At 28.9% G+C, this 15,797-nt stretch overlaps 2 protein-coding genes and 1 pseudogene across 3 annotated transcripts; all 3 read right to left on the minus strand.

Annotated features, from left to right (window-relative positions):
- Window positions 1-2,021: 2,021 nt before the first annotated feature.
- LOC149891744 (uncharacterized) lies at window positions 2,022-7,897 on the minus strand. The gene is made up of 4 exons (XM_090078819.1): window positions 7,568-7,897; window positions 4,563-4,658; window positions 2,733-3,394; window positions 2,022-2,608 (listed from the first exon to the last, which is right to left on the minus strand). The coding sequence occupies exons 1-4, from the start codon at window positions 7,743-7,745 to the stop codon at window positions 2,402-2,404; spliced, it is 1,143 nt and encodes a 380-aa protein (XP_089934945.1). The 5' UTR covers window positions 7,746-7,897; the 3' UTR covers window positions 2,022-2,401.
- Window positions 5,925-6,830, minus strand: LOC149891745 (uncharacterized; annotated as a pseudogene).
- Window positions 7,898-13,292: 5,395 nt separating the features above from the next.
- Window positions 13,293-15,536, minus strand: LOC145185648 (ras-related and estrogen-regulated growth inhibitor-like). Of its 2 annotated transcripts, XM_080061617.2 has the most exons (4): window positions 14,965-15,536; window positions 14,732-14,788; window positions 14,436-14,509; window positions 13,315-14,132 (listed from the first exon to the last, which is right to left on the minus strand). In XM_080061617.2, exons 1-4 carry the CDS (start codon window positions 15,026-15,028, stop codon window positions 13,602-13,604), a joined length of 726 nt encoding a protein of 241 aa, XP_079917743.2. In that variant the 5' UTR covers window positions 15,029-15,536; the 3' UTR covers window positions 13,315-13,601. The 2 variants fall into 2 exon arrangements, with proteins under 2 accessions (XP_089934946.1, XP_079917743.2); XM_090078820.1 differs by lacking the exons at window positions 14,436-14,509; window positions 14,732-14,788; window positions 14,965-15,536 and adding an exon at window positions 14,240-14,426 and having other exon boundaries at window positions 13,293-14,132.
- Between the last annotated feature and the right edge of the window lie 261 nt (window positions 15,537-15,797).

Genomic DNA, 15,797 nt, shown 5'->3' on the forward strand with positions numbered 1-15,797 from the left:
TTCTTAAACAATTGTAAATTGTTAAACTGTTTATAAAACTTAAAAGGGTAGGATAAACCTTTTTGATCTTATTATCGACAATTAAACACTGATGCATTGTATTTATAATGAATTTTAATAATCTTGCATTATTTAGAGCAAAAAGTTACAAGAAATGTCCCCTAAGAAAAATATGTCTAAAAACTAAATTTTGACTTAGATGAAGAAAAGAAACAAACATAATGATTTGGACGTTGCTCTCACGAAATGATAAACGGTAAAGACTGTAAAGTCTAAATCTGAAAGAGGTAATGAAGGCTTTTTGAGAGAAGATTAAGAATATTTGAAATGGTTGCAGCCTCAAATCAAACAAAAAATGGGTCTAGGATCATTTTCTTAAAAGGTAGCGAAGAGAAAGCTTTTTGATAAGTTAAGGATATTGAAAACGTTTTAGTTTTAAAGTATTTTAAAGCTTTATGGTTTTCTAAAGTTTTTTATATCGTTATGTCGTAATTGTTTTAGTTGTTAAATGCGCTTTTTTACTGCTGTCCTGTCTCTGACCATCGTCGACTCATCCCAATGAATGGAAACAATTTTTCTCTGATAGCAGTTGGTTTCTTCAGTTTCCGATGTTATGGAAATCAGGATTATATCTCTAGTGGCGTTTTTCAAACAAGTGATTTAAATCTATTGAAATCGGTTTTGTAATTTTGTTTCTTTTGCATTTAATGCCAAAACATGAAATGTTTAATATGGTGTAGCACCATATTGCTATCGTAGAGAAATTTCTGATGTATCTGAGGGTGAACTTTAGAAAGAAAAAAAAGATTTAATAAAAAAAATCGAGATAAAAATTAAAATTTAGTAAACTAGAAAGACACCTCAGTAGAAAATTTTATGACGATCAAGATTTTCTTTTCAAAGTTGAATTTAGTTCCGGAAAAGAGTTAACTAGTTCTGGAAAAAGGTGACGAGCGAAAAAGGTTTCACGAAACGATGGAGTCATAAATTAAGCGTCAGCGTAGCAGGCAATAATTCGTCTCTCAGGGCTTTTTCTTGCACCGAAGACAAATTAACAAGTTTATTCAATATTCAATAAAGAGAAATATCAACAATGACACTTCGCGCAGTATGTGGAGTTTTGAAAAAAATGGATTTTCAGGCAATCAAGGCATTTAATTTGTTTAACTAATTACACAAGTCGGAAATTGTTTTAACGCTGCCGGTACCATTCTGCCACCACTTTCAGTTTACAAATCAATATAACTCCTATATAAAGACTTGTGTAGTAGGACTACCAAACAGTGTATTTATAACATCGAAGTCGCGTTGGATTTATTCAACCTTTCAGTAACTGTTTATACCAACAATTAAATTGATTCCAGATAGTTAATTTGATCAAAATCTTAGATTTTGTCATGTTAAACGATTTTATGCAGCTGCAAGTTTTAACAATTTAACAAAAGGAAGTCTCATTTAACTGTAAGCAAAGCTTTTTGGCTCCGATGAAGCATTTACACAAACACAAATTGGCATTAATCTGCTTCATCATCCTCGTCCCACTCTACATCATCGTCTAAGATCAGTCAGCATTAAATTCCAACACCTTGCCATCTCCAAAATTTAACAACACCAGTGACTCTTGTATATGTTGCAACACTTTACAGACCGTAAGCAATTTTAAAAATGTTTTACAGCGCCACCATGAAGACACACAAAAAAAAGTTTCAACATTTCGAGAGTTGAAGGCCAGTGTCTAAGTGCATTTGAAATGTTTGAGAAACTAAAACAAGACGATGAGGCCTAAAAGTCAAAGCAAATAATTGCCAATTCAAAACAACATGTGGTACCAATGTCAGGTTACTTAGTTGCAAATCTTATATTTGTCGATCGTGTTTTTCCAAAATATAAAAAATTAATGAAGAGTCTTTTTGTATAAAGGCAATCGACATGTTTCTGACCACGAAACAACTCAAAATTAATTAGTCTCTTATAAACTTTCTTACATACAGGGGCAGGGAGTTAGGAAAAAAATAAAATCGTTCCCAATCTTTTGCACATTACCGTTAAAGACAATAGTTTAATTTACAGACCAAATTTTATGAATCATAAAAATAGTTTTTTACATATATTAAATAAATTATATTTACTTTAAAAAAAACAACAACAAAACAAGTAAAAGAACCCATCACAAAAAGAAAGTAAAACTAAAACAAAAAGAAATCAATGTTCAAAACATTTTTTTCCTTTAAGAGTTTTTACTAAGAAAAATAATTTTTTTTTAATTTTGCAACTCTACCTTTTGTATGTACAAAAAAATATTTATATACAAATTCAAGATAATCTTAATTTTTTTGAATATGTTTATCTTAATAGTTTTTGATCGGATTTTTTTAATGTTAGTACATAAATAAATGAACAGTTACATTGCAGGATTCAAAGTATCAAGAACTTTATCAATCCTGCAATCGTTAATAATTAATAGTTGCTTTAAGCATCCATCATTATTATCAAATCCCATAGCTTCCATTTGTGCCAATGATTTTTCAAGTGTATTCTCAGTTTGATCGTTTTCTAAAATGTTTTCTTTTTCAATAAACATGGAATCGCAACTTGGTGAATGTATTGGCTTAAAACAAAAATATATATAAATAGAGATAAACATATTCTTAGGACTAAGAACATATAAAATTTTGTTAAATAATTTACATATATCGTTAGAACTAACAAAAGAGACACAAAAAATATTTTACATTCAAATGACTGTATTCAGCATTTTTTATCTCAGCATTGACTTTTACAGGTGCTCCAACTTGAATTTCCCAATCGCTATCTTTGTTTTCGCTAAGTTCTTTCTGAGCCAATTCATGTTGAACATTTAATGAGCTTGAACTTGTATGAATATATTTGTTCGGGAAAAGATAAGCACTTTCTTGATATACACTTTCTTCACCTGCTTTTTCTTGATCTTGTTGAAAAAAAGCTTGGACACTATCTAGAAACTGTAAATTAAGTTTTTTTGCTACGTCTTTGAGTGACTCTTTGAAATCATTTACGCTCGAAGATTTAAGTTTTTCAATTTCTTGTTCTAATATCTCATAAACAGTTTTGGATGAAGATATAACAATGTCAGGACAGGACCCAAAGAAATCTGTAAGCCTTTGTATTGTTTCTCTGCAAGAATATTGCTCTGATTTAACAGTTTTCTCTATGTTAATCCTCTCTTCTTCTAAAGAACTACATTCCTGTTTTTGTTGAGAATCGTTTTTACAATTCAAAAGATTACCTTTTAGGTTACATTCTGAACATAAATCAAAGATCTTTACATATCTATGAGCACCTATAACTGAAGTATTGCAAGCATCACATATGAATTCTGAATTTTCTTGAATGAACTCCAGATTTATTGGTTTCTCTAAAACATGAAGTTTTTTTATCATCAAATTCAACATTTAAAAAATCATTTGCAATAATTTAAGCCCTGTAATAACTATTTTTTGTCATGAAAGAAAACTCGTCTGACTTATCAGGAAAGCACTTTACTGGGTCCACATGTCTGAAAAATTGCATTTTTAATTTTTTTTTTATAAGAAAAATCTATAATTTCTATTTTTACGTTAAACTCAGCTTAATTGCAATACCAATATTGGTTTTGCAGTTAACTGTTTCATCATAAAAAAATATTTTAAAAAAACTATACAATAATAACACATAAATGTTATAAGTGAGACATCACTGATCAATGCCATTATTTTTCTAGATTTTGTTGTAGAGACTGAGTGTCTATTTTATATCTATTTCATCCAGTCTCAAAATATTATGGTAAAGTTTCTCATACCAGCATGCAAGTGGTGACTATAAAATTTTTCAATTATCTCTAAAATTTGAAGCAAACATTTGTTTTTGATCAAAGAAATAAAGCAAATTGTTAATACATAAATATAGAAATTTGTTGTCTATTTCCAAAGCTGGAAAATCAACTGATCTAACAACTTTGACAAATTTTTAAAATAACCTTTTTACTCATTTTAATTGGGTATTTTAAAAAGTTTGTCTGAGCACTTGCAACTTCTATTTTTTTTGTAATGTTTACATGGCTGTTATGTAGCCACACAAATGAGTTAACCGGATATCCATTTTGGTTTAAGTTACTTTGTATCCATTTTGGTTTAAGTTACTTTGTTTTGCCCTTTTATTAGAGTAGGGGTGATTAAAATTTTTTTTTTTTTAATGATACAGTTATTTCAACACAAACTGAATTTAAAATATTTAATAGAATAGCACATCTTTGTACCATGTAACTCTAATACAACAACCTTTATGGGCTTATGGAAATGAGTAAAAGGTGGTGTCCAACATCCCTAAGCATCCCCAGGTAACTTATGTTTATATTTCCACCAAAACACTGCTTTGATTTTTTCCAATATTGTTAAATTTTTTTAATAGGTGCAACCTTATCAATTTTCCTTTGAAGTAGCTTTAAAGTCAATATTCTAATTGCATTCAGCTTTTTTTTTTAAGTAATCAATACTTATAATTATACTTTTTTAAATAAAACTTTACTAAAAAAAACTTTTATATACCTTTTACATATAATTTCAAGCACCCATTGTCAACTGCTTGGAAAGCTATTTCTAGTTCTTGATCAGTTGAAATTGATATGTAGTCGTTTTCATTATCTAATATAAATTGAAAGGTTTAACATGGCATAGTGTATACAGATTTCTAACATTTAAGTACTTAAGTAAAATCCTTGAAGTTAAAATAATAACTATAAATTAGGATTACTCATTGACATCAAGTTAAATATCAACGGTAATCATAGTATAACTTTGTATGTTTTAACATGGCCGTTACAAATAGAAATTAGATAATCACTGATTACATATACAATGCTGTATCAATTATGTAGTGACAAATATTTAATCCTTGCTTTTTTTTTTACAGAATCTTTCCTTGATTTAGCCTAACTACTAAATAACTTAAGTCATTAAACGAATGGAATTTTAGGGAATATACACCTGATTGTTAACAACTAAGCTATTTTTAAAAAAATTTTGAATCGAAATATTCTCTATTATGATTACCATCTTACTTTTAAATACAGACATTTGTACCTTAAAATGTCTACAATTTTTTGAGCAAGGTCATGTTCAGAATTTGAACATCCCTTACGATGATTTAAATTCCATGGGTTTAGTTGTTGTACTTGTACTTTGTAATCAATCACAACAGCTTTGCAAAATAAAGCCTAATTTACCATGCGAACTTTAAAATAGATTTCGACTTCCTTACTTCTGCTGAGACTTTTGTGTAATAATGTCTTAACTTATGTTGAATTCATGTAAATAGATTGTATAACTCACACAAACAGAATGTATAATTCATGCAAGTAGATTGTATAATTCATACAAATAGATTGAATAATTAGAATTGAATGAAAACATTTTAGCTAATGTTGTAGAATATTGTAAAAAAAAAAAACAACTGTTAAGGCTAAAAATCAAGAAACCAAAATTCCTATTACCAACATTTAAAGGTACACATACAGTTTAAGGTACAAGTACTTGTACAGTCTATCAAGTGACTAATTTTTTAAAAAATGATACTATTAAACAAAGTATGAAAAAAAAACAAAGAAAAAAACAAAACAAAAAAATAAGTAATTTCAATTAAAAAATTTTTTAAAAATTACAAACTTTGTTAGAAAAAAAACAACAAAACATTAACAAACAAATCAAAATTACTTTTCTTTCAAAAGTATACTACAACTTTTTGATAATCTACTTTGATTTTTTAGAACCATTTATCAATTTCTGCATTTCACTTTTTTGTTTTAAACCCACATTAAATCACAACTTTTTTGCTCATTTCAATGTGTTTTGTCATTTGAATTTTTTTTTCAACTCTTTAACATTTCATGGTGAATTTAAATACCAATAATGTTTTCTTTCTTGATGGCAATTTACATAGACATAGTTCTCTTTTTCAGCTTTTTTTATTTTTTAAATTGTGCATTTTGAACTGGTTGAAAAACAATTTTTTATAAATGCACCAACATTATGTGCACCTTAGTAACTTCTTGCATATTCCTTCAATATTCTTAAAGACATAATTGTTTTATTGCTTCTTTTAATCTCTCTTAAGTCAATATATTCTTATTATCTGATGAAGTTCAGTCTGCACAAGCACTTACATTTTAAAACTTTATAAAGAAATCCATATTTAACTTTTTTGTATTCAGTGTTACTTTGGAACACTTTACCAAAGTAATGGTTTGTTATTTTAAATTTATTTGTATTTGAATCTAAATACCGGTTTTCTGAAATATTACTTAATTACCAAACCCATGTTAAAACTTTTTATCTTCAGCTATTATCTCTCTGCTGTGTAGTAGTTGTTTCAAAAAACATCAAAGTGAAAGCAGATAGGCTTGAGGTTATACTGGCAAAAAGTCGCTTCTCTAATAATGGTCCAACACCATCTTGAGAAATATATGGAGCTTTTTAGCAACTTGTTGGAAAACCTTGACAACTCTTACTATTTAGGAACATCTTTTGAAACAGTACTGATGTATTGTCACAATATCTTAAAACAAGATCATTCTTAGTAACTTTAAACAGCCACATAGCTTCTGCAGCAGAAATTTTATCATTATATGTAAATAGTAAGTTGTATTTGAAATTTTAACATCAGACACTGGTTTATATTTTGGTTATGAAGAATGCTGAAAAAACTAAGAATGCTTGGAAAACTAAACTGTATTTTAAATCACTTAATCATAGTTTAAAAACAGCATAATCAGAGTTCTTTTTTTCAGCCCATAATTTGATTTAAACTTGATTAATATCTTAGTTTTTCAACTACACATCAGTTCATATAAACATTATGTATAATAGTTTTCTATAGATTTTTATACAAAAGATTGCCAGTTTACATCATTGACTTACTAAAACTTTACACCATTTATCTAATTTTCTATTTTTTTTTTTTTTTTTTCTTTTTTTTCTTTCAGATAAATAAATTTAATAGCATAATAAAATTTTAGAAAAAAAGAACACATTCATTCAAAAAATATAAATTTAAAAGAATATCATGCTATCCAATGATGATTTTATAAACAAACAAATTCACACAAACATTGTGAATAAAAATACTAAAAAACTACCATTCACACAATAATTAAACAACTGAATTAAAGAAAAATAAGATTAAAATCAAAAAAGTTAAGTTAACGATATAGTAAGCACAGTATACAGTTCTAAAAGTTTTAAAATTTAAATGAAAATTATCTCAATTCTTTACTAGAAATTCTAATACTGAATCTTTTATGAAAAAAGATCTGAACAAAGAAATATAAAAATCCTAAAATATAAAAAATATTAACAAAAACGAAAAAAAGAAAGTCTAATATAAGGATGAAAAAAAATGATAACTTGACAACCTGTAAATACTTAGAAAGTCACAATTGACCAGTGTTAGAAACAAACTGTTGCACCAACACTAGTTTCCTAATTGCTGCTATTCCTAAATTGCTTAGCTACCTATAGATTAGAAGGCACAAGAAACATGAGACTTATTTTCTTACCTCGCCAAAATAAATCAAGATCTTTGTGCAGTAAATTTTGGAAAACATTACGAACTTTGCCTGCAACAATTTCGTATTTTTTTGCTTCTTGACTATCAACTGAAAACTTCCTTATTTCTTTTGTCTCTTTATTTTCAATAAAATATACTTTAATTGAAAGTACAGAGCTGAAAGACATTCTTCTTTTTTAATCGATCACAGTCTTTATATGTTTTAAATTAATTTTCTAGTTTCTTTTACGTGACTTTTTCAGAGGATCGTTAGTGCATTCTCGAAAACGATTTGTGTATGTCTTGTGTGCGTTTTTTATAAGAACTCGTGACTAATGATCTCTGTAATAAATTATCTCTGCAGTAATTACTAATAAAAAGCTTACAAAAAAAATTTATTTTGTTTTGATGTCTAGAATATTAGAACTGTTTCTCAGTAATTTGAAGATACTGAATCCAAAAATGACATCTACTTTTTGCCATTAATTCCAGTTTTATTTTTATAGAATACCTTTATTTTGGTGATAAATGGCATAACAACCAAAATAAAACTACTAACACGGTGAAAAACTACTCGTCTACGAATATTTTTTAAGTAATAGGATAAACAGGTATGTAGTAAATAAAAATCAAGTCCAAGCAAAATAAATAAAGTAAGGTAAAAAATTATGGTAAAAACTTTTGTTTCTGCGTTACTCTCAAAAGTTGAGAATCGAGTGCGTGACGCATTAAATCCTAATAGTAGTCTGGCATCATATTGATACCCCAACTTCCTCTGTACTGTTCCTAAATTACTTTGATGTCCTGGAAAAATCATTTTTATTCAGGTTTCCAAAAAATAATCTAAAGATTAACGGAGAAAGTTTATTTCGATGCTCGTGTTTATTCCATCTTCGTAAGCAAGCCCACCTAGAGCCGATTGTATGCAACCTCACTTCGGTTCTAACTATGTCTGATGTTTGGTTTTTTTGCGGGACCAATATGGGCAAACACAATTAACAAATAGTGAGCACAACTTTACGGGACCGGTCTGGTTTTAATATGGGCTTCCCATATATAAATTTAGAAGTGGGCAAGTCCACATAGGGCTTATTATAGGCTGACTTATATCGGTCATAAGTGTGTTTGATAGTTGGTTTATTTATGGGACCAATGTGGGCAAACGCAACAAAAAAAAAATGTTAAAAAGCAAGATAATTCAACTTTAGTGGACCTGTGTGGTTTTAATGTGGGCTTATCATAAGGAGCGAAACCCTGACACGAATACCAGCGGGTACCCGTAGACGGGTAATGGAACAACCCGATAATTCGGATAATAAAATTACCCGAAATGAGGTAATAAACCCGATCCTCGAACCGAAATTTTTGCGCTATCGGGTATTTTCGTTCATTTTTTTTTTTTTTTTTTTTTTTTTTAATGTGCTTTTTTAAATTTAACTTTATTTCAATTCTTTTAATATCACATTTATTTCTATTTATTATTTCCACCCAGCCCGTGTAAGTATTAATATATATATATATATATATATATATATATATATATATATATATTAGATAAAAACAATAAACAATATGCTGAGAATAATATATATTTCCTATTAATGTAAATATTATATTATACAAAAAAAAGTATAAGTAAATTAGAGCTTGTTAGACTGTTTTCTTGCTTCGCCACGCTTAGCTCTATTACCATCTCGGTCGCAAGCACCAACAAGCCATTTTGCAAGGGACATTTCGAAATCTTTCATCGTGCATGTCGACGTCAGGTTGTTAAACTTTAAGGCTTCTATAAAAAATAATACATTTCCAGTAGTCAAAGAATCTTAAATACACAATATTCTTATCGTCTTTGAAAATCTGAACCATAAGGGTTTTAACTAAACATAACAATAGAGTGCACAATTTTTAAAACTAACCAAACAAAATTTACATATGTTCAATTGTATTTAATATCTGGCAAAGTAGCAGAGAAATATTACCAAAATTTATTTAAAACTATGATTACTCACTATAAATCACTTGAAATAGCTCAGTACTCTTTAACACTTTTTTGACTGTCATCAATGCTGCTATGTCAAGAGATGAAAATAGTGTTTCATAAGATATAGGCGTAATCGGTAAAGTTGTTATCAATGTTGGTGAACTTGACGCCGTAACAGAAAATGGCACAGAAAATAAAGGGGGAAGAATTTGAGTTGTAGCACTAAGTTGAGTTTTCCCAGCTAATTTTTTTTTCTCAAGAGGGAAATAATCAATGTCATTTTCAAATTCCATTTCAGGTGCAAAATCTGATGAAATTTTTCTAGTTGTAATCCTAAACAATAAATGTAATTATCACCAAATGTTTTCTAAAATAGTTTAAAAATATTTGAAATTATTCAATTAAAAATTATTACTTGCATGGAGTAGGTGGAATTAATACTTACATGGAGTATTAGTTCCACCCACTCCATGTAAGTATTAACTTTAAATTAGTTAAAAATTAATACTTACACGGGCTGGGTGGAAATAATAAATAGAAATAAATGTGATATTAAAAGAATTGAAATAAAGTTAAATTTAAAAAAGCACATTAAAAAAAAAAAAAAAAAAAAAAAAAATGAACGAAAATACCCGATAGCGCAAAAATTTCGGTTCGAGGATCGGGTTTATTACCTCATTTCGGGTAATTTTATTATCCGAATTATCGGGTTGTTCCATTACCCGTCTACGGGTACCCGCTGGTATTCGTGTCAGGGTTTCGCTCCTTATGATAAGCCCACATTAAAACCACACAGGTCCACTAAAGTTGAATTATCTTGCTTTTTAACATTTTTTTTTTGTTGCGTTTGCCCACATTGGTCCCATAAATAAACCAACTATCAAACACACTTATGACCGATATAAGTCAGCCTATAATAAGCCCTATGTGGACTTGCCCACTTCTAAATTTATATATGGGAAGCCCATATTAAAACCAGACCGGTCCCGTAAAGTTGTGCTCACTATTTGTTAATTGTGTTTGCCCATATTGGTCCCGCAAAAAAACCAAACACCAGACACAGTTAGGACCGAAGTGAGGTTGCTCTAGAAGTTTTTAATCATGACGAACTTTATAATTTGTGCAAAAGGGAGCGTACATCGTACCATTTGCAAAGTGCATACAATTATTATTTGGCAAAGTAATTCATACCATTGTTAGTTTGTCCGGTACCAAAATACATTGTGACCAATTTAATTGTCCTAACATTAGTAATTATTTGCATTTTTGGAATTATTCGTAATTATTCCCAATTACTTGCATTTCTTTTAATTATTCGCAACTGAGTACATTACCTCTGATCATCAGTAGTATTAATGTTCGCAACTTTAGATGTAATTTTTAACAATTAGCACCCCTAATGAAATAGACTACAGTCAGTTAAATTGCAACTTTTGACTAATAATATTTTTAAATGGTTTTTTACTCATGATTGTAACAAGGGTCCAAGTAGTTGCTAACCAGGTAGACAACTTGTCTTGAACTAAAAATTCCAATTTCGGTGCTGCCATCTGCGTTGAATTGAAGAACGAACTTCTTTCATAGACTAATTAGCATGTGATCGATGACATCAATTTCTTGAACGAATATTTCTTCTTTTCACAGGCCTTTCTAAGGCACTGCTTGAATATTGTTGACTGATGAGCAAGGCTGCCAAATTCCTTTATTTGGAAATTTATATGGATGTATTTTTTACATTAATTTGTTTGTTGATTGCTTATTTTCGTAAAATGACAATTTTTACAGAAAAATAATTTAGGGTGTTTCAGCCTGAGTTATTGCCATATCTATTGATCATTCTAATTTGACTCGCTACTACTCATAATACTCGGAGACTAGGAGCTAATAGATAGGAATGCAAGTATTGCAAGTCTAGTGGTTTTAGCAGAAAAAAACACCCACTATGCTCAGGATAATTTTAATTAAGCGAGATCGAGTAAAAGATCGAGTCGGGTCGAGAACCGTAAGCTCCAACTCTTTATAAGGCTGCCTTTGTTTTTCTGAGTATTCTTGCAACTTTACCGTCCTCAGAGCAATTGTTCAGCGCTTCCAGCCTGAAAGTCACAAAAGGAGGAAGTGTCATCGATCCTCTAAGACTGAGAAACTGCTCTTAGTTTGAGAGAAAAATGTTGCCCAAATTCTGCTCAATAATAAAAAGCTCTTCATCAACTCCAAATGAAGAGCTGGATGATGATATTGAGGAAGCTCCTGTTGGTGCAACTAACGTTTTGGATATGTATGACATTGAAGAAAACAAAGTATTTGTCGAAAATGATTTTTTAAACCTTGCTTCCGATTTCTTTCAATTTACTTCATGCTAAGAAAGTCATGAAAACAAACAGTACATCTCCAAATTTTAAATGTTTATTTTGTAATCAGTGGTAGGTAAAAATTCAAAGGTGAAAACGCTAACTTGCATGTGTTTTATTTTTATGATGACTAAAGCAATTAATATGGTTAGAAAGTTAACTTTTGGTACCAAAACTGCGTTTGTTTTCACATCTTTTAACCTGTTTTATTTACTCAGTTTGTTTAATTAACTGTGTACTCAGTCTGTTTAACAACTCTTTTAATTAACTTCCAACTAACCCGATGAAATTCCCTACTTGGAAGATATCGGGAAGATTATCAAAATCTGTTTTTTTGTTTTTAAAAAAACAAAAATAGTTTTCATTGTTTGATTTTTTTTAATTAAAAATGCATTAATTGATAAAATTTAAAAATGTTCTAATGCAATATAATATTTTAGGATATAAGTTGATTTTTTATGTGCCTTTTCACCATACTTAGAATGGGCCTAATTAGCTGATACTTGCCACGTTTATCGATTACTTTTTATTTGACCTCATGCGCTGATATTGCATGTTCAATAATTTTCTAAGCTACTGGTAATAAATACAATTTAATTAGTTTTTCTCCAATAAAAATCTAAAAAAGCATAACTTAAAAAAAGTGAGCAAGTTTAAGAAGGCTCAAAGTAATCATGTATCGTTTTGCACACAGTAAGGAAACAAATAATGTCTTTTGCTGACCAAATCTAACCTCACATCAATCACACAGATCAAACTTAATAACATAAATTTTAATGTAGAAAAAGAGTGCATTTATATTTTTAAATACAGTTCCTCGGTATATTTTGTGGCATTTAAATCTAAAACGTTAAGTTTTAATGCATTTGTACTCGTCTTTTGCATTAGGGACAAAAATTTTAATGTTACAATCAAAAAGCTCCCAAATTTTTTGGGTTTTGATGTGGCCTTAAAAGTTAAGCCATTAAGTTTTTCTTCAAATAAATAAATATTTTATCTCGAAGAGTGTTTCTAAAATATAAAAAAAAAAAACAGAAAGTCTTTTAACGTTGGCTGTTAATGCAATCCAAAAAATTATGCCGTTTGAATGTTGCATCTTAAAGTAACTTAAATACATTATGTAAAGTTACTAATGTTTTATTTTAACAACTTACTATATAACATCGTGAAATGATGTTATGCAGGGCCGTGGATACGGCCCTGCATTACGACATTTAATGATGTTATCTAGTAGTTCAATGAATATTTTATCTGCGGGTGTTAGTTTTTTCGTGCAATGTTCAACGAAATAAGAAATTCTTTTTTGGTCACATTTACAATTTATAATGCGAGTTAACAATAAAAATCACATATTTAAAAAGTAAACTAATTTATTAACAAACTGCTTTTCAATAAGCTATAAATACTGTTAAATTAATGCACACATACATATATAAAATATGTATATACAAAATATTTATAAAAAATATATATAAAAAAACTGTCAAATATAAAAAAAAGGTTTTTAATTTTCAAAGAATTGCTTTTTTTCTCAAATTTTGTTTCCAAATCTTTTCTCAAGTTTTAAATATTTTTGCAAAGGTATTTTTGAAAGTAAATCATTTTTTATTTTTTATATATATTTGTTTCCTCTTCATAGGATTCTATTTGTTGTTTGCTCTACATAGATCGTGGAAATGTAAGAGCTCTTGTATTTCAATCTTAAAACAAAAGAATTACTTTGCACTTTGCGTTCCTACTAAACGCGAACCTATCCCCGAAATCTTTCTTCTAAAAGATACCTTATGAGGACTGTGTTTGCTTTCAGGTTGCTTCGCAACATTTTCTTTTTTAGTATTTTGATCACAGCTATTTGTTGAGACATTTTGCGAGCGGCTTGATTTCGAAATACGAGTTTCCTCTTCTGACGTCTCAGGAGTGTTTTTCAAAGATAACAAATAAGAAAAAAAAAGTCTTGTAAAAGAACCGTGAATTTCGTCATAATCTTCGGCTGCTGAGCATTCAATGCATCTCATACCAAAGTTCAATGCCAAGCTTTTTGCTTCGCTTTTTTGGACTTTTCTAAAATGCTTTAAATCTTTTTTGTTTCCCACAAGCAAAGTGGACTCAGAGCAAAGCGGTTTTATTCTGTGCAAAGCATTCAATATATTATGTGCAACTAAAAAGCTTCCGCGATCTGTTATTGAATAAACTACAACAATTACTGATGCCCAATTTACAAGTTTTTCTGGATCACTTATCCATTCCTAAAATTGAATAAAAACAATAAAAATTCACAAATAGTTTAAGAAAAAATAATATAAAAAAAATCAAAGAAAGAATATAGTTTGTTTTAAAATCATTCTTTGCATACCATCACAGCTCAGCAAAATATTTTTGCTTGTTTAATTGGTTGAATATAGGATTAAAACATAATTGAGTTTATAACATAAAGTATCATACTTTATTTAGTTTAGTTTTTTATTAACAAAGTTAAACCCTTTAAAGTAAGAAAAACTGGCAAGAGGATGCTAAATAACCGCTATTGATCGCTAATCGAATGACGTTACCTTTCCAGTTGTGTCATTTACTTGTAATTCGATTTTTTTATCAGCTATGTTGATAGTTCTCTCAAAAATGACGTCTACAAAAATGTATATAAAACACTCTCAAAAGTTTGAAGAAATACTTAAGTATATAATGTATGTCACACCAAGACATCACGACAAGATACCACTCTAGTTTTATCAAAAAACGTAACGGGCACTTGCAAAGTTTATTTTACTATAAAGAATTCTTTATACGGTTAAACAGCTTATAGCATATTTAAGAATATGATTAGGTCTTTTAAATGATAAATTTTTACCTCTGTTGGAATCATACTCGCCGATAAATCTTCTTGTTAGGAACCTCACCGCGAGTGCTAAAATGTAACGGCTTTTTTTTTAACTTAACAGTTTGAAAAGCTTTTTTTTTTTAATTAAGGTTAATTAAAACTAAAATTTCTGAGTTAAAACTTGAAAAAAGAGGTTACTTTGAGATTTCATGGAAAAATACACAAGTATCAAAACCATTTTTCACGACGTAAATGTTGAATACCTGATTTCCCACTATGTTTCGCTCCACAAATTGCTAATCGTATTTCCATCTGATCATCTCTCATTCTTTTAATTAGATTTAAACTCTAAAAAAATATTGCAATAATTATTTTTGTTTGTGGTGTTCTCATAAATTTAAATCATTAATTTTATCAGAAAAAATGTTTAAACTATTGATCAATTTTTTTTTTTTTTGTTTTTTTTTTTTTTTTTTTTTTTGTTTCTAAAAATATATTCTTCCTGCTTTTATTTTGAAAACTCGTAATAGCCAAAAATAAAAAGTAAAAAAATAACATTGATTTGATTTCGTGGTGATTTTACAAGTTTATGTAAAAAGCTTGAAAAGAAAACTTGAAAGAAAACTATCTATAAAAAGGTTACAATGCTGACTTTCTTTTTCAGAAAAGCTCTTAATATGACTTCTTGCAGCAAAATTTCTTTGCTGCGATAACACGTTTCTCATAATAGAAATTTACGTTACGTTGTTAAATTAGCCAATGACCCAAACCATAATGAATTACCAATACAATATTTTTTCCAACAAACTCTAGTAACGAAATGAAAAAACTTTTTGAATTAAATTTACGTAGTTACAACGTGACTAAGTATCGCACTCAAATTACCGTTCAAATTTTTGTTAAATAAAAAAAAAAAAAACCAACAAACGTTAGTTTGCCAAAGATTATCCCTTTAAAATAATGTTGATGGGTTTAGTAGGTGTTAACGTGTTTTAAAAGATTACATGAAAGCAGCTAGAAAAATGTAGGGTTCATCGATATGCGCAAGAAACGGTTGTTGAATAACATTTTCATTTTAGTGAAATAAAATCATTAA

This window comes from Hydra viridissima, unplaced genomic scaffold (genome assembly GCF_058129835.1).
Source record: "Hydra viridissima isolate aposymbiotic clone 2 unplaced genomic scaffold, HvirCarnegie_v1 scaffold_2, whole genome shotgun sequence".
In the NCBI taxonomy this organism is placed as follows: domain Eukaryota; kingdom Metazoa; phylum Cnidaria; class Hydrozoa; order Anthoathecata; family Hydridae; genus Hydra; species Hydra viridissima.